At 33.1% G+C, this 26,066-nt stretch overlaps 2 protein-coding genes across 2 annotated transcripts; both read left to right on the top strand.

The window, feature by feature from the left end:
- Positions 1-13,497: 13,497 nt before the first annotated feature.
- On the top strand, positions 13,498-16,711 carry LOC130900156 (DBF4-type zinc finger-containing protein 2 homolog). Its single transcript, XM_057810550.1, has 3 exons — positions 13,498-14,003; positions 14,177-14,337; positions 16,164-16,711. The coding sequence occupies exons 1-3, from the start codon at positions 13,618-13,620 to the stop codon at positions 16,631-16,633; spliced, it is 1,017 nt and encodes a 338-aa protein (XP_057666533.1). The 5' UTR covers positions 13,498-13,617; the 3' UTR covers positions 16,634-16,711.
- An 8,523-nt stretch (positions 16,712-25,234) lies between these two features.
- LOC130900155 (protein FAM32A) lies at positions 25,235-25,980 on the top strand. The gene is made up of 2 exons (XM_057810549.1): positions 25,235-25,542; positions 25,761-25,980. The coding sequence occupies exons 1-2, from the start codon at positions 25,315-25,317 to the stop codon at positions 25,881-25,883; spliced, it is 351 nt and encodes a 116-aa protein (XP_057666532.1). The 5' UTR covers positions 25,235-25,314; the 3' UTR covers positions 25,884-25,980.
- Positions 25,981-26,066: the final 86 nt, after the last annotated feature.

The raw sequence follows: 26,066 nt of genomic DNA, 5'->3' as shown, positions 1-26,066 counted from the left end.
AAGTAAAGTAAAGTATATTTTAGAACTATTCAGCGTTTACATACGAGGATGGTCTAAGAAGTAGATGCTCTAGGCGGGTATAGGGACGGAAGTGACGTTTACGGGCTACGTCGTAGTATCCTTATCGCCACGTCTCACCGCAGCATCTAAGTATCGAAATACGTTGTGTGTTGAAAACTGATGCTATAGGGATACTATTTCGTAGCCCGTAAACGTCACTTCCGTTCTCGGACCCGTCTAGAGCATCTACTTCCCTGGCTCAAGAAAGAAAATCAAAAAAATTCTGGAAAAAAAATATTTATTTTTCAATATAATCTCGTTTTAGCTCACTACACTTTTCTCAGCGATGTTCAATAAGTTCGATACGATTTTTATAATATCGTCAAGAGAATATAGTCCCAGGGGACTAAATCTAGCGAATAGGGGACATGAGGTAGCGATTTAAACTTTAATTCATTAATTTTGGCCATTGCAATAACGGATGTTTGATCTGGTGCATTGTCTTGATGAAACAACACATATTCTTAGAAAGCTTCAACATTAACGATAGACTTTACTAGTCCCAGTTAAATCTGATGCTCCGGTTTTTCAAAGAGCCATTATTTTGAACGAAAATAGAAAAAATAGAAGGTTGCAATTCCGTTGGGTAAAGCATCCTCAATACAAATAAATTGCATCTGTTGTTGATTCAATCTTACCTTAAACAGCTTCTGCAGCAAAAGTGAATAATGTAACACAAGAAATAGACAATAAAAATATATCTCCACACCATATATACAGGGTGTCCCACGATGAGTTAAAACTATCTGTATATGGCAAAATGCTTATGGTAAAATTATGAAAATTTCTACTTTTGGGTTTTCTGATACGATCTTTTTAACTAAAATATTTGCTGTAACTTTGTTATTTTAAATGGAACGCCCTATATATTAATACATTTTTGTAATTTACGAAAAATTTTAGTATACTTTTGTTAAAAAACTTATCTCGAAAAATGCATACTTTTTGAGTTATTAATTTTTTTGTAAAAAATTTGACAGTTGCAGACCCTTATAAATTATTTTTTTACGAGGATACCCTTAAAGATATGAAAATGGTTTCTGTTCGGTTGCGTTTAGGAAGTTCAGTTGTATTTGAATCTATGCTGAAAAATTTTCCATTTTATACAGGGTGTGTTTAAAAAGTGTTCAAAATTTAACTTCATAAATATCAAATATCTTTATTTTTTCAAATAGAACCACCCGGTTGTTTCTATTTAGTGTATTCAGTGGTAAAAAATAAGGCAAATTCATGTATAATTTCCGTTATCTAGATAATAAATGTTTTCTGTAAATATTTAGAGATGCATGTATGAAGTGGCTAATTTTGAAAATATTCCAATTAAAAAGATTGTATCGGAAAACCCAAACGTAGAAATTTTCATGATTTTACATAAGTATAAAGATAGTTTTAACTCGTCGAAAATGATGATGATAGTATGACAAAATAGATTCCATATCCATGCGAAATATTTGACGACGTCGTTGGCGACGTTGCCACGCAAGTAAATTTCATGAATACTTTGGAAATGTCGCTATGAGTTGTAAAAGAAACCAATCTAGGTAAATGATAACTATATTAAAGTAATCGTTAAGAAGGTGTTGAACAAGTGTCTTATTTGAATAATTCTACGATTTAGATTCACTTACAAAAATACGATAATAACTAATTAAGAATACAAAAAAAAATCTTTTCAAGGTGATACTTGGCGATATTAAAGGCGTCAACTGAATCCGGTTAATTTTGTTAATAGAAATAAACTGACATTTGCCAAACTTATGCAACTAGTTCTATAGAGGAAAATAAATTATTGCGATTTCAAGATTTCAAGTAGGTTAATAACATATAACGTTTTCTATATGCAAAACTGTATTATGGTGGAATTTTTTCTGCTGAAAAAAACGTGGCAACTTCTAATCAATACTGAATGTCAATATAAAATATACGACACGTTGTTTGTTTTTAAGTGAATCCGCAATCTCGCAACACAGGTTCAATTTGAATTTCGAGGTATATAAAATTCCCAAAAGTACTTATATTTAGGTTTAATTTTACTCTGAGGCGAATTTTATTCATTTAACTGACCCATTTTTAAATGTTGTTATTGAAGATCTCTTCTTTTTAAAAAACCAAAATTATTTTATCGAGAAAAAGAATTAATCTCCCTGTAACTACTTCTAGCAATGCATTATCCCAACGTTGAATGCATGGTCAGGAATAGTTTCCATTTGACTTCTCCGTATTAGAATGGAATCCAAAAATTTCAATTTTTCCACTTTGTTTTATGTTTTTGAGTTCACAGGACATGCAACCCGTTCCTCGTCTTTAATTGACATGCTTTCTCCCTAAATTATCTAACAACAACTTCATTTTAATAGCATCCATCCGTCTACTTATCACAAATTCTTTAAGTTTTTAATTAGAACACAAGCTAGAATAATTTAGATAATAAAGGAAAATAGAAGGAAATATCAAGAAGCAACGGGAAATAATTAACGTATGGAGAAGCTGAGGACATTCAAGGGAAAAACTTCATCCAAGATCATTTGCGAAAAGCTATTTTAAAGGAGTAACACGGTTTTTAGATCTCTCGAATCTAGAATTGGGAAGAAATTGAAATCTCGTTGTCAAACGATCTGCTGAGAAAGAAGACTGAATAATTGTCCAGTGCCTGGCCACAAGTTGCTTTTGATTATCAGTTTTTGGCCTTTAAAAGTCTCTCAGACTATCCACAACTGCCGTACTCGCCATGCAACTTCTAGATCTTCCCGAATTGTGTTAAAATCGTTCAATGATTTGTACTCAACTGTATTAAGACGAAGTTTTTTCAAAAAGCGAAATGATACGTGCTTTAAGAGATATAATAAACAGCGATCCTAATCTTTCCATCAAAGAGAGCTTCCCCGATATAAAACTTAAAAAACTGTAACTGTAAAAACTTTACAGCTCTAAAAATTCTGTTGAAAACTTTCACTAGTTTATATATAATCATTCTAAAGATAAAAGAGGAAAAGGAACTTTTTTATATCACTGTATGATTGTTTACTAAGTGTGTCATTGATTCCAAGTTAATTTATGTTTTTTGTAAGAATTTTAAAGATAGAAATTATTAATTCATCTTATGTAAATGTACAAATATCCCTTTTATAATGTATTATTATTATTCACATATTTTAATAAAACAACTTATTAGTTGTAACCAAACAAATTTAAAATTTATTTATTCATGATGTTAGTAAATTTCATATGACAAACTATATTATCATTAATGTAACTTTCTCTTTAAATTATTATACCATTTATTGTTAATTGACTGACTGGGTTATTATAAATGACTGATATCTCAAAATATTCTTAATACAAATTGAGACATCCAAGATTTTATGAAAATTTTAGTAGATGTGGCAACAAGTCTTGTACCTAACGTAAACAAACCATTACGTTCAACTTAAAAAATCAAAAAAACAACATTTGAAATGGCTAATAACCTTTATCATCTAATAGACAGTATATTCACGTCTAATTTAAATGCTGACTGAATTATTGTGTAATTAACGTATGTATGTCTTCAATTTTACTTTTGTGATAACGTTTTTATGTAATAATTTGACCTTGTGGCTTTCACTAAATCCTAGTTTCAATGTCACGAGGATTCCATAAAGTATGTTGAGAACCTCGAACATCTTTTTTTGTAGAATCCGTCATGGCTACTGCTACGGCACACGTAACGTAATATATCTTTAGATAATGTGTTACAGCAACAGATGAAAATAATTAATCACAAGAAAACAAAAAAAATTCACCAATATTTTCGTTGTTGCATCTTTTTACGACTTTTCTTTATGCATTCTCCCAAGAAAATCTCGTGTCCTCGGTACTCTAGGACGTAACAGTCACGAAAAAGAACAGTCAACATTGCCTTTAGTCGCGAATCAAACCTACAACCCCGATATATTACTTGTATTAAACCCTGGACCCCTAGACAACCCCTTTTCTCGAAACCCAAGAGAAAACTTCATCATCTTTAGCTACTAGCAACAACTGAACAAAGCCTTCTTGGTCTTCTTTGACGATTCCTCTATCACCAAGAGGCGAATTTCGTTTCCAAAATCCCATCTCTTCACATATAGGTGAAGGTTTTCGTTTCCCTGTAACCTGGTGAACTTAATTATGAGCATAATGGTCGATGCTGCAAACAAATCTAACGATTTCTTCGCTTTCTTTTTAGCGAAATCGACCAATCGCTACAGTACACAAATGTTTGATTGCATTTAAACACAGTTCTGAATTTCCAATATCCAATTCTGGTACAATTAGAGGTTGGTAGTAGCACTGAGCTTGATCATATTCGAAGCGAAAGCTCCTACATTGAGCTGCAGCTTTGCATTCGCATAAAAAAATCTCTTGCCTTCAGTCACGCCAAAAAAGATCAACAATGGGCTACGCTACAGCGAAAAATACCCTCGTCAACCACTGGACTACTAGACAACCCCTTTTCTCGAAGCCCAAGAGGAAACTTCTCTATCATCATCTTTAGCTACTAGCAACAACTGAACAAAGCCTTCTTTGACGATTCCTCTATCACCAAGAGGCGAATTTCGTTTCCAAAATCCCATCTCTTCACATATAGGTGAAGGTTTTCGTTTCCCTGTAACCTGGTGAACTTAATTATGAGCATAATGGTCGATGCTGGAAACAAATCTAACGATTTCTTCGCTTTCTTTTTAGCGAAATCGACCAATCGCTACAGTATACAAATGTTTGAATGCATTTAAACACAATTTTGGTACAATCAGAGGTTGGTAGTAGCACTGAGCTTGATCATATTCGAAGTGAAAACTCTTACATAGAGCTGCAGCTTTGCATTCGCATAAAAAAATCTCTTACTTTCAGTCACGCCAAAAAAGATCAACAATGGGCAACGCTACAGCGAAAAATACCCTCGTCATCCACTGGACTACTAGACGGCCCCTTTTCTCGAAGCCCAAGAGGAAACTTCCATATCCTCTTCTTCAGCTATAAGAAGTAACTTCGCGAAAGCTTTATCTTCTTCATTGACAATTTCCCTATCGCCAAAAGGTGGTATCCATTTTCCAAAACTCATCTCATCTCTTGTAGGTGCAGGCTTCCGTTTCCTTGTAACATGGTGAACGCGTTCATGAGCCTAATGGTCAATATTAGAAACAATACTACTAAAGATATATCTGCCCTTAGACATTTTTCATTCTTTTTGTAAATTTTTACCCTGCAGAGGGAAATAATCCTATATCAGGGTCATTTCAACATACATGTATATACCACAAAGGACATTTTAAACAAAACTCAATTCCACATCAAATTTTTGATACCTAACGACTTTTTCTCCCTCTTGGTAAAGCTTGGAAGACTATTCTAGGCGAAAGCTCCGGCTTAGAGCTGTAACTTCTTAATGCTTTCCAGATATGGTTGAGGTATGCTTCGTGCAACAACCTCGACTTTAATATTCCATTGTAGCGTTGTCCCAATAGTACCTAGAGTTATTGTTTTATCAAAAATAAATCATCTTACGCCACTGGCACTAATAGCATCACGAATCCGTCAATAAAAGCAGTTATTATGGAAAAATGCATTTTTTATATTAATGACTATCACACTTTAAGAACTATTTTCTGCTAGAACATTGATGTTAATCGTTAATTGACCAATTATCCTAAATGGGTATGTCTATTTCAATAACATATCTAGACGCCGACCATGGAATGTTGAGCGACGTGCCAAACCAGATCATCTATTTAACCTTAAGGTTTTATCAGGGGCGTAGCTACCGCAGTATCAATGATCAATGTAAACAAAAGTTAGTGAAATGTTTTCATTTCTGGCAACTATTTTGGACACAACACAAGACTTTCTGTAGTTTTTTGATACATCTCGATAACAGAAAATGATAATAATGTACATAAAGAATAAAAAATCTGTATGTCATTTTTGGGGTTTATAGCAGTAACCGATTCCACTGCAGAAGGACTTAAAACTCAAATTTTAAATACGATTAAAGAATATGGAATTGATGTGTCTAAATGTGTTGCACACGCATTAAATTTAATTTTAAACGATTCTGCGAAACATGTTATTGAAGTGTCTACTTTTTTCGATAATTTAGAAAAAATATATACTTGTTTTAGTAATAATATAAAAATCTTGGCAATGTTGGATAACGATTCATCTGAAAAATACAAAATTACCCTTAAAAACGTATGCCCTACTTGGTCTTTAAAAAACGACGCTTTATTATCGACAAAAAAAATAAAAAAATAATTTATTACTCATGAAAACTTTGTACCAACTAAGTTTTATTTCTACTAAAAAAGATGAACTATTTGAAATCATTAATTCTGTTTCTAAAGCTCAACAGCATGAAAATAATGCCTTACAGAAAGCTAGTATTTTATTAAGTAATCTTTTGAATAGACTGAGCGAAATAAGAAATCAAAATTCATTCAATGGTTTGCTAAATGAGTCCAGAGATTTAGGAAAAGACAACTGTTTTTAAAAATAAAAGACGAAAGATAACGAAGCGTTTTTTTGATGAGTTATCACAAGATGAGAGAATTTCAGACCCGGAATCATATTTCAAAATCAATGTATACTATCGCTGTTTAGATATATTAATTTCTCAAACTAAACAAAGATTTGAGAGCCTTTGTGACCTGTAGTATCACAACCGAAGAAACTCCTTTCTTCTTCAAACGAAGTTATAAAAAATGCTTCCGGAAAACTGTCGGCTAAATACAATAAAGACATTTCTTTATGAACAAATGAAATTGCATCAAATTTTCCAGAGGTAATAACAGTATGCTTTCTATTCTTGACACTTCCAGTTACGACCACAACAGCTTAAAGAAGTTTTTCAAAATTAAAACTGATAAAAAATTACCCAAGAACTTCGATGGGGCCGGAACGGCTATCAGACTTGTCACTATTGTCTACAGAGGCTTAAATGTTAGAAAAACTGAAATCGTCTGCAGCTAAAGATGATTTAATAAATCAATTTGTCGAAAAAAAAGGCAAGAAAAGTGTACATTTAATTTGAATTGTTTGGCTAGCTCAGTTTCTAGAGGGAAGCGATAACTTATAACCAATAAATATTTATTTCTTTAATTTCTTATTTCTTAGACCTTTTGATATATTAATGCACCTAAATGTTTGTGATTTTAGTTCTTTTCTGTTTTAAAATTAATTTTTTTTTCATAATTTTAAAAGAAAGATTAGTCGAAACGTCAAAATTTATCTTTCTTTTAAAATTATCAAAAAAAACTAATTTTAAAACAGCCCTGAAACATTTAGATGCATTAAATATTTATTTTAATTAAATGCATGCATTTTTGTTTCTTTTGTGGGAAAATTTTACCCTTGATTTGGGCCCCCCAACTAATTTTGATACAGGGCCCCTCCAAAGCACGCTACGCCACTGGGTTTAAACAATTAAAAAAATGAGAATGATCATCAATCAATAAAAGTACAAATTGTTTTCAACAAAAACGTTAGCAGTTAATTTATTTTCAAATTGCAATCAAAAACAGAATAAATTATGCTATATTAATGTTATTATCGCCGAATAGGGTTACCCAAAGTGGAACTTGGTCCACAGAAACGAAAATTGATATCAGGAGATTAACGAATTCTAAAAATTTCGTTTTTATAAATAATAATTTTCGTAGTAATTTGTTCTTTATAAACATAAATCAAAGAACGTGTACGTAATATCCGTTTCATGTTAACGATTATCCAACAGCAACATATCATGTAAACTGAGGGGTCAAGGAAAATTTTTCCAAAAGGTATAATAATAATTGAATGTTTCTTTAATGTCAGAAATATCTCACACATAATCAGATCTGTATAAATATATTAATACTAATGCCACAATTTAGATTTAATGGAAACTGTTCAAAAAATCAATCCTACGTATAATTCATACCAGGTCTATTTGCCCAAAACATAATCCGCAAAATGCGCGCTCTACTCTGTCATCAGTTATCTGAAATCGCTTCCAATTGAGCCGTTTCTTAAAATTTGAGAATTAGAGTCCATCAATATCATCAGCGACCATCAGTATGGCTTCCGTAAACATATATCAACCGCGAACGTATGACTTGAAACTATAGAGAAATATGGGGAGTCCACAGCAATCGCGCTGCACATATCGAAGGCTTTTGATAGAGTTTGGTATACCAACCTCATTTATCGACTAGCTTAGTAGTTTTCTCAAAGACCGAACCATCCAGGTAACTATCGATGGACACACCTCAGAAAGGTTTGAGGTTTGAGGCTATTCAATTGTGCTAATACCAGGCAGATCATCACCACCAATACAGATCTTGAAAACATTCTGAAATGGAGTGAAAGCAATCTTCTTCTTCTTCTTACGTTAGGACTAGGTCCTGTATTTCCATCAAGGGTTTGCCAGGAGTAGTTGGGATGCTGAGGACTAGCTTTCATACCACCTTATAGGTGGTCGTCCAGGAGGTCGAGTTGTGTCTGGTTTCTTTTCCTTTGCAATTTTTGCTAACCGTTCATTTGGCATTCTGTCAACGTGGTCTCTCCATTCTCTTCTGCGACTCCTTGCCCATCTTACTACATCCTGAATATCGCACATGTCCCTTATTTCTTCCAATCGAGTAACGTATGTCCTGTTATTGATCTCAGGGTCCGCATTTCTGTTGTTCTTAGGAGCCGTTCAGTGGTTGTGTCCTCCGCTCTAGTTTCTGTCAGAGATTTTGTTTTTTTTGTGGATATTTGCATGTTGTGCGTGTTCGCTATTTGTTGGAATTTATATAGGAGCTTCTGTAGGTTATCTTCGTCTTCCGATATGATTACTACGTCATCAGCATAGCATATTATTTTTATCTCTTTGTCTCCCATTTGGTATCCTCTACTCCGGCTTGCTTTACTTTACGTTGATGTAATGAAAGCAATCTGATTGAGTTTAATGCAGCTATAAACTCTGTGGCGTGAACCTATTGGCCGAAAAGACGGTTTTGCTTCTTTGTGAACACCTTCGTCGGATGAAGTCGTTTGTTTGTTTTTGTTTTGCTTCTGGGGTGTATTGGTGTACCCAAGTTTCATGTTGGAATGTACATGTTGATAGAGTTGTTTATCTTTTTATCCGTTTTTTTTATTTTTAATAATAATCCTTCCACTAAAAATTCACATAAAGGGTCATCCAAGATATTTAACATTCAGTGAAAGTGGTAACAATAAAAAAAATTAATTCGGTAATATGTAAATTATATTAGAGAAATTCTTTTAGTTATAAATAATTGATTCCCGATAATTTGCTTAAATAACCAGAAAATCATCCGGTACTTGGAGAGGTAATTGAACAAATTGATTAAAAACGGAATCTTCATTCTAAAATCTGCTCCATGTACAACTGTTGTGTGAAAACTTCCTGATTTCAACCTGAAGATCGATATCGATATAAAAGGGAAAATTCTTACTGAAATTTCATCCACATTCTGATTAAAAGTCTACATAAATGAAAAAGAAGCTAGACACTGTGTACGAAGATTCCGCCCCATCATTTAAGACTGCAGTATTTTGAGCAACTGAATTCAATTGCGGTCATATCAGTTTGACTAATGACGAACGTTCGGGACGGCCAAAAACTGTGATAACCAGATAGACAATCCTCCTACTATCAAGACAAGCAGATGTAGAGGAAATTACTTTTAGGGAGAAAACCAGCTCCACACCTTTAAGACGATCTTACAGAGACCAGAACCAGTTATAACCCGACGAAGCAAGTTTGTTGTATCAAAACTTTCCAACCAAATCAATTTTAGTTATGTCACCAAAACATACGTGGACTAATAGCTAGTGAGATGTTAAAAACGGTTCGAATTCTGGATGAATTTCGTGAAGGTCGTCCAAAATCGGCTGTTATGCCAGAAAACATCGATGCTGTGCGTAAACTGATATTGCAAGACCGTCGAAAAGTCAAAAAGATTTATTCGCGTTGGTTGCCGCATAATTTGACAATTGCTCAAACAAAGCTCGTGTCAAAAACCGTCTATAAGTTCGTGACAGACAACGAATCATAGATCTATGCATTTGAAGTTGAAAATAAATAACCGTGGAGGTTAGAGCGAAGGAGAACGATCGCTGTAGAAAATAGTGTCCCAGAAGTATGGACAAAATAACTGTTGCGCGCTAATTCAAAATGATCTATCAACGTTTATTGTACTCATAAACAGCTAACTTCGCAGATACTATGTGGAACAACGTACAACGATCAATTCTGAATGGTACACAAGCATTTATTTGCCAGATTTGTTAGAAAAAATCAGGGAAATCAATCGCAGAAGACGAATCAATCTCCACCACAACAATGCGAGCTGTCACACGTCAGTTCAAATAAAAACGTTTTTGAATAATCGAAATATCGAATTGACGGGTCATCCGCCGTATAGTCCTTGTTTGGCATCCAATGATTTCTTCTTATTCCCGCAGATCAAATATAAATTACGTTTTTCCAAACCTGAAGAATCGGTTGATGCGTTCAAATCACATGTTTCGGAGGTACCACAATCGGAATGGAAAAAAAGTGTATTGATCTCAATGGAGAATAGTAAAGCCATGTCCAATTATAAATAATTGTTTTTATTAGTCAAAACTTAAGTAGCAACCCTCGTATTTATAAATTTCAATTTATATTTGCTAGAAAATAACCAGTAAATGTTGTTTCGGCTTTACAAGACTCCGTATCATTGTCATGTAATCTAGAAAATTTTCAGATAACACGTAAACAATTCCGAAACTATTAGATATTGTTGTTTTCATAAAAATTTCTTTTCTACTATGAATTGAACTGAATTATCGCTGCATTAAGCACGTTCCTTTTTCCCAATATATTTACGTGACCATAAAAGATCCTATCCGCAGACTAACTATTATTTTTACTGCAATCGGAAGCGTTGAAACGTGTCTTTATAAACATACATATATGCCAGGTACATTTTTATAAATCTAACAAATCTCGTTTAGTGATTTAGTGATCTTATCTGATGCTTAATTCATGATACACTGTCGCAAACTTGATCACGATCTACTATTCCGTAATAACAGTCGATTTCAGGATCTACATGGATCTGCAGAAGTTAACGTGAAGTAATATTACCTTGAAAACGCCACGAAATGAAGCAACTCTTCATTTTATTAAAATTATTTTAGCTCTAACGATGTTACTGGTAATAGACAACAAGAAACGAGCATCTAAGTCCAATTTTTTCAGAAAATACGTAACGACTACTAACAAACTTTAGTCCTACATATCTATAGAAGAATTAAAATTCGAATTACGGGAATCTGTGAATATAAATGATATAAATATTATAATACAGGTTCAATGAACTCATAAACTCGCTATCTAGATCAACAACTTCGGTTTTTTTTACACACAAGTACTAGAAAAGTTTGTCGTACTGTCAGAATTTTATCTTATCAATATTTACTAAGGAGACACAATAATAACTGGAAAGGCATTGCCGTGGGAGGAGCTTTTAAAGCGAAACGATAGATGGCGCAAGTCATTAACAGCTTAGTGACGTCTGTCATATCAACATTTGCTAGCGGTACTTTTTTGTAGAAACCTAGCTTAAATTAACAATATGCAGCTGTGAAATTTTACTTTCCACTCAGTAAAAATGCTGCTGCAACTGTTTTAATTTTAAAAACAGCAACGAGATAAACCGAATTGACCCCCATGTCGGTCGCACGAACTAGAATTCTATCCGTAAATTAATCCGAAAAGATTTTGGTCTTTATCTGTATAAATTGGTGTATGAATCCAAATTATGAGTAGTATTACTTCGAATGGGCTCTAGAGTGGATATAACCTATTCCATTTATCGAAAAACTTTTTTTTCATACATCAAATTCTCATTGTAGAGTGAAATCAATCAACAATTGACGCACGAGTACGATTTCCGTGGCGCCTGGATTTGACTATGCCATTTTGTAAATCGACCCAAACTAAGTCAAAAATGAAGAATAAAATTTTTCGATATCTCGCTTCGTTTTCGAGATATCGATACTTGAAGTTGGAAAAATTTATTTTTATTTAATATTTGTATATATCAACCTAACCTAACCTAACATAACCTAACCTAGCCTAACCTAACCTAACCTAACCTTGTCGTGGTGCACTTTGAGTGTAAAAAGTTGAAAAATGAAAAAAATTGTCTAAAAAAATTTTCTTCGCGTGAGGATTATTTTAGTTTTATTTTATTATTATTTTTTTCCTTATGGGGGGCTTCGCCCCCTCTACCCTTCAGTTATAAAACAAAAGAAAATATATATCTTTTGAAAGCATTCAGAATTTAGTTTTTGCTCTAAAGAGGAAATTTTTACATTAAATTACTAATTAAATATTCAAATTATCATTATATATTTTTTTTATATTATAAATAATTAAAAACAACCGACAATTTTTCATGAATAACATCAAATTATTCATGTATTTATCGTACGTTAAGTTATATTCATCACAGAGTGATTAAAGTTTCCAAAAATGGCTCATTTTGTTATAAAAATCTGTTTTTTTCAATATAATTTTGGAGTATCAGGGTAAATAATATAAAAATTAAATAAAAAATCTTTTTTTTATTGAATTACAAAATTCATATTGAATTTGAAGTGATAAAATATTCATTTGAAACGAAGTATTGAACGCCATCTGGTCAATAAAGCGAAGTTTGAACTAACGTTTGATTATAACTTTGAGTATCGATATCTCGAAAACGAAGCGAGATATCAAAAAATTTCATTCTTCATTTTAGATTTATTTTGGCCTAACTAAGCCAAATCCTGTTAAATAGCGGTGCTGCAGAAATCGTACTCTCCCCACAACTGATACTACAGTCTCGATTACATCCAGAAAACTGCACTTTGGTGCGAGTCATTTGTTGGTGTCATCAATGGAACCATTTACTTGAAGTGCAAGTTAATCTTTGTCCATAGCATTAACTTTTGACTCGTATTCGTACCACCGAAGCGGATATGCAACTTCGATGTATCTTTGGCTTTATCGATAATTTGATCTGTGTTTGATAATTACAATTCGTCGCGCTTGTATCCATTCCAACTGTGATTGATGTCGTTCAGTACGTGCCTCTTTATCTTTGTTTTTGTTATCTTGTTTGATTTAATTTGTTTTTTCTACTCTAGTAGAAATTATGACCCAAATGGATCTATTGTCATTTGGGATCTTATTAATTCAAAAACATAAAAATCTTTTTAAAAAATGGGGGTGGGGTGAAGGCAGGGGGATGAAAATTACTTTACATCTAAAAATCTAAATAATTTAATCGAGCTGCTTCGAAAAACTACTACCACGAACATTATGGTTTTTATATTTATTTATAATTATCAATGAATGATGATCTATCAAATATTTCATCAAGTACTCATCTGTCAATCAATAATTTTCACTATTGTCAAAATTTTTTGTCGCCCCGTCAATCCGGAATTTTTTCCTAATAATTCAAGTAAATTTTTATCAAAATATAAATTGTTTGTGTCTATAGCCATTTTACAAAAATGGTATGCTGTCCCGCTGATAAATCAGCAGCTAGAAAAAGCTTATTGAACGACCTTAAGGCGTTAGTATGTAAAATAGGAGGTGACTGTTGTCCTCCGAATAATCCTTGCGGTCCGTGCGGACCTTGTGCACCGTGCTGTCCAACTCCTATGTGCTGTCCGGGTACTTGTCCTCCTCCAACCAAAGCAGTACCAGTAAGCTGCTGTGGTCCACCGTGTTCACCCCCACCAGTTTGTGTTCCGCCATGTTTACCTATTTGTACTCCAGTTCCACCAGCAGCCGTGCCCATTTGTAATCCTTGTCCCGAACCTCAACCCTGTGTACCATGCAACCCTCCTCAGATGATGGTTGCTTACAGAATACCGAAAACTGCTCCGGTTTACAGGTATTTGACATATTTCATATCAACTATTCATAATAAATGAGTTTTCTTAACATTATATTCCGAAAGTACCAAATTAATTACATATTTAGGTATATTAAAAGCCTATAAAGCCCATAGTGCTTTGGGTTGAACTTGAAATTAAAAAAGTAGCAGTTTCAAAATTTCATTTCTAGATCTAAATCACGAGAACTTCGAGCCAGTATCCTACACATTGGGTGTTACTGCGAGAGAAAAAATGGATTACAGGATGACTGTCCGAGACTGGAATGCCAAGGAGGACCCGAGTGTATTAATTGTCCCGAACCTAGATGTGGACCTAGTGCTTTTGCCAATGGTGAGGATAAGTCATGTTTGTTATTTGTTTTTTTTTTTAAATTCTGTTAAAAGAACTATCAAGATTCTAAAAAGATTCTAGGAATAACTTCAAACTAAGTCTTAAATTCGATCGACCAATGATCTACAAGCAAATTATCGTGTCTGCTACGTTTCGTTCGAGAAGTTTCCATTAATCAAAACCTAGTTTTGAGCTCTCGCAAAAAAACTCATTCGATCATCAGATCTCACGTTTTTCGTTTGATGTGGCACATTTTTCAAATCTACACTTAAAAAACTCATCCGTCTTAGGAAAATCGTAGCTATCCATCCATGAATCTGATATAACCGAACAATATACTCTTAGATAGAGAAAGCTCTAAAGTTTTACGTGGTTTCTGTTAAATAGTAGTAACTCACACAACAGAAAACGTTTTGTGTTTGCCAAATATGAGTCTGTAATTTGTGTCCACGTATGGTGTTGATACTTCTACAACCCAAAACATGAGGAGACGGTGGAGCCATGTTATCATACAGTGTAAAGCTAATTCTTCTGTAACCCACTGGATGTCCTGGTAGAGAATTCAACATTTCGTCGACAACGTTTGCTTATGAACCCCCTACAGATTTCAATTACTGCCAACTTTTCACGAAGGCAACAGATAACGACATGTAGAGCTTTGTGAGTTTATCCAAAGCTCGACATTAGACAAATGTATGGAAAATGATGGAGATGTTGTATCACGCATAGTTTTCGGTAGCGCAGCAACACAATATGAGAATATGGAGGACCAAGCAATAACACCAAATTGTACAGCATGAACCAATTTAAAACAGATTTTCTTAGAGATGAACCATTCCCTTCAAGGTTACCGGACATTACCGTTTGTAATTTTGTTCTGTGTGGGTTTCTAGAAAACAATGTTTATATCCCTCCCAAAGGTTCTCTATATTTTCAGTATTTTTCCGCTTCTTGGCCCTGCTGTTTATAACAAAGAACGATAATTTAGTTTACCAATCCCCAGCCTTTTCTTCTTCAACTTTCTAAAGATGAAAAGTAGGATTTTGGTTTTAGGAAGTGAATAGCATCCTTTTTATTGATTCCTCTCCAACTTAAAGATCCAGCAATCGACGATAACGAAGGAGTGTTTTTTTACTATCTTTTCTAATCCAACTGCTATCTTTTAACTTAATTCCTTGTGCGCCAAGTGGTCTTGAAAGTGATTGATGTTGTTTGAAGCTCAAAAAGTACAGGAAAGTCTAGGGACGTATTTTTCTCATTGTTTTTACAAAAATTCCGATCTGTATTGTAACAGTTTTGTTGATTCTTTAATTATTTCAACCATTTCGTATGAAAGGTAGTTTCCATTTGTTTTTTTTTATGTACAGTTTATCGCCTTCCATCTGTTTATGACTATTTTCAAGAATTATACTTCTTAATACTAATCGACATCAGCTCATTTGAAAAAAGGATTGATTTTAATTAAGATAGTTATGTGGGCTTCTTCATTCTCAGCCAGCTTCTCGTCAATAGCTTTTCCTTTCTTTTCTTTTACTTGAGTTTTTATAATTTCTTTTGGTACATAAGGGTAAACAACACATGAAATAACAGATGTTTCTAACACAGTTTTAGTTACAATAAAAGTAATAAAATAGTTGCTTAGGGTTAGCACCTTTAGTAAGACAGTAGACATAAAGCCGATAGTCTAGTTCTAACAACAAAACGGTACCTGGCAAGAAATAATGAAATGTTTATTAAAGTAATACTTGCTCAGATTCTATTTTTATAAACAACTTTTGAGCTAGTTTGATGTCGACTTTGCTATGTCTAATAAAACATTTTTTCAGGTAAACATCTAGGAAAATCGGTATGCGGTATGGAAGATTTGGAAAAATATCAATGTTATCCAGCTTTTGTTCGATTACCACCATGTGGCCCTTGCGAACCTTGCGCTCCGTGTACTCCTTGTGGACCTTGTCCACCTTGCGGACCATGTCCGCCTTGCGGACCATGTGCACCTTGCGGACCATGTCCACCTTGCGGACCTTGTCCACCTTGCGGACCGTGCGCTCCATGCGGACCCTGCATTCCTCAATGTGTTCCATGTCCTCCCACTCCTCCGCCATGTGTTCCCTTAATTGCTGCTGCTCCTGCACCACCACCGTGTCCACCACCGTGTCCTCCACCAGTACCTGTAGGAAGAGTTTGCCCCGTATCTCCTGCAGTGCCGATACCCATGTGTCCGCCTCCTGCACCATGTGGACCTTGTGCTCCATGTATACCACCTTTTGCGTGTCCTTGTCCTTGTCCGTGTTGATGTTTGTAAGAGTTTTTTTTGTTTTGCCATTGAATGGTTTTGTTAAACTGTGAGTAAAAGTGTTTGAGATGTTTTTAATTATTATTTTATTTGGTATTTGGACCGTAGGTACTAAATTTAATGAAAATTTTTCTTATCGTACTTATTCAACTTGAATAACCAGAAAAGAAATGCATTTTTAATCTGGTACATCCTGTATATTAGCTACAGTCACGTCGCATCATTTTATTAACGTTTTAAAAATGTAGATTCACCCAGTTTCATGATAGAACATTATTTCTTAACCTTCTCTAAGTCTGTACGTATAGTTATTATCAGACAATCAAGGTTTTAAACCAGAAAACGTTAAATGTTCGCCAAATCAGTGCGAAACTACAAATCTAATACCATCCTTGCTCTAGTCATCAATAATGACACGGCTCTCGATTTCTCTATTTATAACAGTGGCGTAGCTTTGTAAATTTTTCAAAATCTGATTAGAACCAATACAAAAATCTGAACAAAATTATTTTTTTTTGTGGGTAGCCATCAACTAACTGTCTACTGGCTCATTGTTATTAGTTTAGTGTTTTTGAGATTGCAGCACTTCCGATTTTATCAATAATTGGATTGGTTGACTTCCTGTACGTATTTCTTCTTTATCCAAGCCAACCATTTCCTTAAAATGGTCCAAAATAAAACGTTTCATTTAATTCGTAAATCAACTCGAAAAAGCCTAACTGGAAGACAACCAATTCAATTATTGTTAAAACCGGAAGTACTAAATTGGGATGTCGATAAATGGATACTAAGATCTCTAAAACGCAAATTTGAAGTGTTTGTATTATGATCCCAAACCGAGGAGATATATAATTAAAAAATGATGTGATTTTGAGTGAACGTTTCCGTTAAATATATTTAGGAACATACTGGAATGAAATTTACATCTCAGAAAAAATACACTCTTATTCGAAACTACACACTACACTCAAATCGATGCACAAAAAAATTTAACATTGAACATTAGTTTCATATTTCTTGACGTCTAGTTTACGTATATAAACATTTCATAGTACTATACGAATAGAAACCTTTTCTCAGTGTACTTTGCTGCGCTATCGTCAGTTAAGAGGTTGAATTTTGTTAAATTTTGAGTGAATGTTTTGGTTAAACGCATTTAGAAACACACGGTAATGGAATGTTTGCCTTTGTATCCCAGAAAAACTTCACTCATAAGCAATAATTTAGTCTGAAACGCATTGTGGATAAATAGGCTTTGAGGAAGTGACGTCATTTGACGTAAATTATACAGATTACACTGAGATAACAAGCTCGAATCGATGCACAGTCTAATTCTCACATATAAAGATTTTATGGTAGTATACGAATAGAAACCTTTTCTCAGTGTACTTCGCTGCGTTGTAGCCAGTTAAGAGGTTGAATTTTGTTACATAATTAAAAAACTAATGATGTGATTTTGAGTCTTGAGTGTTTTGGTTAATCGCATTTAGAAACACACGGTAATGGAATGTTTGCCTTTGTATCCCAGAAATACTACACTCCTAAGCAATAATTTACTCTTAAAAGCATTGTGGATGGGTGGGCTTCGAGGAAGTGACGTCATTTGACGTAAATTATACAGATTACACTGAGATAACAAGCTCGAATCGATGCAGAGTCTAATTTTCACATATAAACATTTTATGGTAGTATACGAATAGAAACCTTTTCTCAGTGTACTTTGCTGCGCTATCGTCAATTAAGAGGTTGAATTTTGTTAAATTTTGAGTGAATGTTTTGGTTAAACGCATTTAGAAACATACGGCAATGGAATGTTTGCCTTTGTATCCCAGAAAAACTTCACTCTTAAGCAATAATTTAGTCTGAAACGCATTGTGGATAAATGGGCTTCGAGGAAGTGACGTCATTTGACGTAAATTACACAGATTATACTGAGATAACAAGCTCGAATCGATGCACAGTCTAATTCTCACATATAAAGATTTTATGGTAGTATACGAATAGAAACCTTTTCTCAGTGTACTTCGCTGCGTTGTAGCCAGTTAAGAGGTTGAATTTTGTTACATAATTAAAAAACTAATGATGTGATTTTGAGTCTTGAGTGTTTTGGTTAATCGCATTTAGAAACACACGGTAATGGAATGTTTGCCTTTGTATCCCAGAAATACTACACTCCTAAGCAATAATTTACTCTTAAAAGCATTGTGGATGGGTGGGCTTCGAGGAAGTGACGTCATTTGACGTAAATTATACAGATTACACTGAGATAACAAGCTCGAATCGATGCAGAGTCTAATTTTCACATATAAACATTTTATGGTAGTATACGAATAGAAACCTTTTCTCAGTGTACTTTGCTGCGCTATCGTCAATTAAGAGGTTGAATTTTGTTAAATTTTGAGTGAATGTTTTGGTTAAACGCATTTAGAAACATACGGCAATGGAATGTTTGCCTTTGTATCCCAGAAAAACTTCACTCTTAAGCAATAATTTAGTCTGAAACGCATTGTGGATAAATGGGCTTTGAGGAAGTGACGTCATTTGACGTAAATTATACAGATTACACTGAGATAACAAGCTCGAATCGATGCAGAGTCTAATTTTCACATATAAACATTTTATGGTAGTATACGAATAGAAACCTTTTCTCAGTGTACTTTGCTGCGCTATCGTCAATTAAGAGGTTGAATTTTGTTAAATTTTGAGTGAATGTTTTGGTTAAACGCATTTAGAAACATACGGTAATGGAATGTTTGCCTTTGTATCCCAGAAAAACTTCACTCATAAGCAATAATTTAGTCTGAAACGCATTGTGGATAAATAGGCTTTGAGGAAGTGACGTCATTTGACGTAAATTATACAGATTACACTGAGATAACAAGCTCGAATCGATGCAGAGTCTAATTCTTACATACATATAAACATTTTATGGCAGTATACGAATAGAAACCTTCTCTCAGTGTACTTCGCTGCGCTGTAGCCAGTTAAGAGGTTGAATTTTGTTACATAATTAAAAAACTAATGATGTGATTTTGAGTTTTGAATGTTTTGGTTAAACGCATTTAGAAACACACGGTAATGGAATGTTTGCCTTTGTATCCCAGAAAAACTTCACTCCTAAGCAATAATTTACTCTTAAAAGCATTGTGGATGGGTGGGCTTCGAGGAAGTGACGTCATTTGACGTAAATTACACAGATTATACTGAGATAACAAGCTCGAATCGATGCAGAGTCTAATTTTCACATATAAACATTTTATGGTAGTATACGAATAGAAACCTTTTCTCAGTGTACCCTGTTATGCTATATTTTTGTTACATGATTAAAAAATGCTGTGATCTTAACGAAACTTTTAGGTTAAACCCATTTAGAAACATATTGAATTAAAATTTTTGCCTTCCTGTCTCAAAAAAACTATACTCAAGCGACAAGTTATTTTGAAAAGTATCTTGATGTCATTTGACGTAAATTAGACAAATTGCACCAAGATAACAAATTGAAATTGATACAAAGAGAAAATTTTCTTTTCGAAAATTAGTTATTTCAAATTTCTTGATACACAATTTACGGTAGTATACGAATAGAAATCTTCTTATTCGACGATTTCAGGTTGGGTCCTCGATAGAACTCAAAATTTTGGCCACCTGTTGTCGATACTGGGAACATCTTCAATCCGCCGCAGATTAAACTTTACAGATTTCTTTTATTTGGTATACGACGCAAAAAAGCGAGGTTGCCAAGTGAAAATTTGGAATTTTCAATAATACACCGTGTCCCAAAGAAAAGTATTTCATTAAGACACTAAATTAATATATTGGTAAGCAATAAAACTTCCTTTGGGAGTTCTCATAAAAGCTCAAAATAAGTTGAGTCACTGCAGCTATTAGAGATTTTTGAACCAATAAAGATTTTGAACTGTCAAGTGCTTTTGGTAAGATCATTTGTGTAATTATGATTATATTAGTTTTGAAAGAATTTATGGCTATAAATAAGATTTGTTAAACAAATCCTCATTGTCACCAGAAAGACTTCGGTCCATGCCCTTTTGATGCAATAGTATCATTTCTTTCAAAAGAAGGAGTATTTCCTATTGCTTTAAGGACTGCAATCCATAATAATACAAATTGATATTTGATTTATTTCTGTAAACAATGGTTTATTTTCTTATCAATACTTGATGAATATTATTTGTAAAAGTATTTTTAACGCGAAGGAAATAATCTTATAAAACCTTCACGATTAATTGTAAGAGGAAGATAATAATAGGGAGAGTTATAGTTACGCCATTTTATTTTAATAATCTGCAAGTTTATTTACATTACCCTTGACAATCTACCTTGAAAATTTACATAAACAAAATGTTAATAAATTGTGATGATTAACTATATCCTGATCAAATAATATGTTTTTGTATCAATACATTATTGTTATTACTGTTATTAAAGTGACTAAAAGTTTAGTTTTTATATAACTCAAGTTTAATATACAGGGTGTTCCGGGACTAGTTGCAAAAAAATTCGGAAGTGAGTAACTTTTACAGGGACAACCTGTACAATCTAAAGATAGCAAAAATTAAGTTTTCAATCGATTTTTTTAACAAAAAGGTTTAAATTTATCGTTTAGGAGATATTTAGATTAAATTGTAATTATGTATTGAAAATGCTTAGTGTGCGTCCACATTGGCGACGCTCAAACGGTGAGCGTCGAGTGACGCCGCTTTTGCGATGTCCTGTTCAAATTGTTTAAGCGTCGTTTTAGTTATTTTCTACCTTTCGAACCAAAAGGACGTAATGAATTTGGTATCCAAACGATTATTACTTATAGAAAATACACGACTGCGAAGGCTAATTTCAAAGAAAAGCAAAAAAATACAATGAATAGAAATAGACTTACTTATGGCGAATTTCATCACCTTTATCATGAAATTCGCAGTGATCCAATAAGATTTTTTCAGTTTTTAAGAATATCAGTGGAAATGTTCGATTACATTCTGGGAAAAATCAAGCATCGACTTCAAAAGAAAACAACTACGCACTATGAACCTGAGCGCACGAAAAACGCGATACCGCTCAAAACGAACAAGATCGAAGCTCGAGCGGCATCGCTCGACGCTCACCGCTTGAGCGTTCCCAATGTGAACGCACACTTACAGGAGTTATTAAAACCAATTAAATATTTCTAGTTGAACTGCTTACTGTCGAACGTCGTGTTTGGAAGAGATTTTACCTTATAGCGTCACAATGAAAGTTTATTCTATCGATAATTTGAATTTGTTGTGTTTAATTCAGGGGAACGTGGTGGCCATGCAAATGGGCCTCTCCGACCATTCCACCTATTAGGAAAAATGTTATTAAGATGTATGGGTGGGAAATCATTTTGGAGAAATTCCAAGTATCGCTGACCATTCAGGTTATTTTCAAAAAAATTGGATAATTGGTAAATCATGGGAATTAAAACCGTCTCGTGCGAAACCAGCTTCATCAGTGAACAGTATTTTTCCAACAAATGTAGTATCAACTCGTTTATCTAGAAACCAACGTGCGTAGGCCAGTTTTGCTGGATAATCCTCTACTTCCATGGTATGCACTTCCTGGACGTGAAAGAGATAAAGAAGCTGCTCCTGGGCAATCCTATGATCGTTGATACGTTATATTGTAGTGACATTTTACGTACGCTAGTTGCGGGAGTAACTTTTTGTTAAAAAATCGATTGAAAAATTCATTTTTGCTATCTTTCTATGTCACAATATTATTTTGACGAATTTTTTACATAGGAAATCATAATTATTAATCTCAGGAAGAGATTTATATCTTATATGTAAGGATATAAGGACGATAACAATTAAGGAATAAAATTTCTATAAGTAAATTGAAATTATCCATAACTCACAAACGATTTCACTTGAATCGCCACCTGGAATATTCAATGATGAATGAGATTGTTGTGCTAGATAAATTTTTATTGAAATGCATTCCAATTACGTTTAATACCAAAGATAATAACCGTTTTAACAGGGCTTAAGGCCAAATATATAATTCTATTAGACATTAAGTAGTTTTAGAACCGTCATGGATTGCAATAATCTAACAACTCAAATTACTTTGAAGAAAATTATACGTGAAGCAAGATTTTAAACGCTCGTTCCGTTTACACCCGCCTGTATATTTGCTTTATTAAAAATAAAACTCGCGTGTTAGCATGATGTTATGACGGCATTTTACTTATAGAAAACGGCTTTGTACAGTCGTGAGAAAAGAGGTAATCAAAGGTTATAAGTTAATTGATGTTTTTACTAAACGTTCGATAGATAATTGAATTTTATTATTAAATCTTATATAGGATATAAAAATAAGATAATAGATATAATTTATACGGTTACTGAAACGACCTTAAACTTATACTTAGCAGTCATCTTCCGTGCAAGGTTAAGTTTTGACATTATTTCTTAAAGGCAATTCTACATTTACTTACAGGGCCATTCCTTTTTAGCGCATATGAAGAACAAACTATAAATTGCATATTTCGAATATATAAGAGTTTACTGTCCCATGTGTGCAATGTACTAATCATTAGATACTATAGCAGACCCTACACTATCAATATATTGACATCACATCAATACTTCAAAATATTAATCCCGTAATGTTTGTATTGATGCAAATATGGAATTTCTGAATGCAATAATCAGTTGAAATCTGACAACTATCATGAACAGTGATTTATCGAACATATTTTCTACATGCTATCTTCTTCTAGCAATAGAAATCAAACATAACAACATGAGATCGATTATTTTCTTCACAAAACATACGAAATAACTTCTTTACATTGACAGTAATAAGATACAACGATATAATTGACGTAACGTGAATTATTGGTAAGACACGCAAGGTTGGTTAAGTTGTTACCTATTTTCAAGAAAATAAAACCGTTCAATGCCTAAACGTGAGGAAAAAAATAAACTCGGTAAGAACCAATTACCGGAAAGAATTAAAAGATATACTAAGTTCGTAATAGTTGTAGTAGTTTCAAATCCGAAAATTTCAAATTTTCAAAACTCTTATCTTTCTTCAAACATATCAAAATATTCATTTTAGTCATCTGTTTACCACTTTTTTCTTTCAATAAAGAGGTTTATGAATTATCATTATGTATTGTCAATCATTCCTCCATCCAAAATCGACGTTTTACCCGAGGTACACCCAAATTTACGACAACGCAAGCTTTCGCCTACACGTAAAGAAACTTTTAAAATATATTAAAGATATGGAAAGCAAGGTATTGGAGCTTGTTTATGTGAATCAGAACTGCTAATAAAGAGAGAAAGAACATCGACATACCACTCTCTATCACTCCACTCTATTCTAATTGGATCTTTAATGTCAACTATATACATAAACACCAATCAGAAGCGATTAAAGAGAGATAGAGGTATATGTATTACATCTATAGGTATACCGATTATCTTTGTCTTTCTTTCAATAGTACAATTACATTTACATTTCGCTCTCTCTCTTTAATATTAACTCTATGAAAAAGACGTACTGATTCAAAACATTGTCAATATTATTGATAGTGTAGGGTCTGCTTGTATTTCTATAAATACAACCAAATTTAATTATAAAATAAGATTCATTTTTTATATCGTATCTTGCGATATTTTTATGAAGATGATGTAATGCAATATTGAAATCTATAAAAAATGACATTGAAGTTGGCAGAGAGATAATATTTATAAGAATGTAGATATACATATATAAATAAGTTAATATTTAACTCATTCGATTTTCGACACAAAGTTTTATTGATTGGATTTCGAAATATAGGAAACTAACCAACTTGATGACGTGAATTATGTGGTGTACAATTTTTTGATCATCGTGGAATTTCGATTTCAAGCGCATAATTTTCGTGTCCACCTCAAGTTGATATATTTTTAGACGTAGATATATTTATATGTATTTTCCCAGAGTATGTGAATGAATTAATCAAATACACTGATTTAGCAATTTTCTATTCAAGAACAATAATGAGAAACAACGCAATTAGCATTGTGAAACGTCTTATTTACAGTTGAATATCATTACAAGTAAACTTTTTTTATTTACTAAACCCTTCATTATATAATATAAATAATTTTTTTATTCAACGAATATATTTCTATGCTGTAAATATCAATCAAAGTTTAATTGTTATTATTATTAAATATTGAATGTAATCGATTATTTTCAACTCAATTTAGAACAATTCGAAGAGCGCCTGAGTAACAAAATATTTCAAAACATACATTTTAGGTTTGCATAAGTTGAACTTAAACATATGATGTAAACATTGCGAATTAAGTGAAATTATAATTTAAAACAAACGTCATAAAATCATTAAGTTGATTATGTCAATGAACTCTCATAGTTCGTACATGTACAAATGATTTTGAAGCAATTGAAATTCTTCAGCATTCACTTTTTCTAATATGTTATTGCAATTTGTTATATCATCAAAGAATATAATAATCTTCAGTACCCAAAAAGTACTCATTCACAACATTGATCTTAAAATTGCCTAAGTTGACGTTTTACTTGATTGACATCTGTCATTTAGATTCGTCAATTGTCATAATATATCAAAATATTTTCAGCACTTTAGCTACTTTCTAAGAAGTTCGTAATTTAATAAAAAAAATATGGGTGAAACTGAGAATGATCCTTATGCCATTCCTACAAAGAGTAAACTGAAACTAAAATGTGACACATCTATTAAGAAAAAAAAGAAAAAGAAGGACAAACTACTGGAAAAAGTTTCAAAAACTATAGAAGCTGAAACAAATACTCAACAAACAATAGATGAGCAGAAACCTAAATTGACAAAAACTAAAGCAGAGATAGCATTTTTACAGCAACAAGAGAAAATGGTTAGTATATATCAATTCTTCACAAGCACTAGTTTGTTAGAAAACTATCGTAATTGAACATATTTCTTAGCTACTTCGTGTAAATCGTTCATCTAGTTTCTCAAAATAGTGTTCCTTCACAACAGTAACAAGTATTTTAATAATAATAAAAAAATTGTCGTGTTTTGTAGGCTAGTAGTAATTTTGGAATCGCTTGACTAAACCAAGTTATGTTTCAGAAAATGAAAAGGATATTGGAAAAAGCTTCACAGACTCATAAGGAACGAGTAGAGAAATTCAACCAACATCTTGATAGTCTGACAGAACATTTCGATATTCCAAAAGTCTCGTGGACTAAGTGAATTCCTAAAAGTGTTTATAGTATTGTAAAACATAACATTTATTTTATATTGTAAGTTATCATGAATATTATTGGATTAAAACTGAAATAAATCTGTACAGCTGTGTTTCAATTTTACATATTCACTTCCTAAAAACACCTGCAAATGTAATCCTAACGATCTTTTTACTTTAGAGGAAGTTTG

Source organism: Diorhabda carinulata, chromosome 12, assembly GCF_026250575.1.
Source record: "Diorhabda carinulata isolate Delta chromosome 12, icDioCari1.1, whole genome shotgun sequence".
Lineage (NCBI taxonomy): Eukaryota > Metazoa > Arthropoda > Insecta > Coleoptera > Chrysomelidae > Diorhabda > Diorhabda carinulata.
This window is presented reverse-complemented; position numbering and strand designations above follow the sequence as displayed.

Excerpts from the sequence above, each read along its gene's own strand:
- LOC130900156 (XM_057810550.1), top strand. The coding sequence starts at position 13,618 with ATGGTATGCTGTCCCGCTGATAAATCAGCAGCTAGAAAAAGCTTATTG. Across the intron at positions 14,004-14,176 it reads AAAACTGCTCCGGTTTACAG|ATCTAAATCACGAGAACTTC; the intron begins GTATTTGACATA and ends TTTCATTTCTAG. Across the intron at positions 14,338-16,163 it reads ACCTAGTGCTTTTGCCAATG|GTAAACATCTAGGAAAATCG; the intron begins GTGAGGATAAGT and ends ACATTTTTTCAG.
- LOC130900155 (XM_057810549.1), top strand. The coding sequence starts at position 25,315 with ATGGGTGAAACTGAGAATGATCCTTATGCCATTCCTACAAAGAGTAAA. Across the intron at positions 25,543-25,760 it reads TACAGCAACAAGAGAAAATG|AAAATGAAAAGGATATTGGA; the intron begins GTTAGTATATAT and ends GTTATGTTTCAG.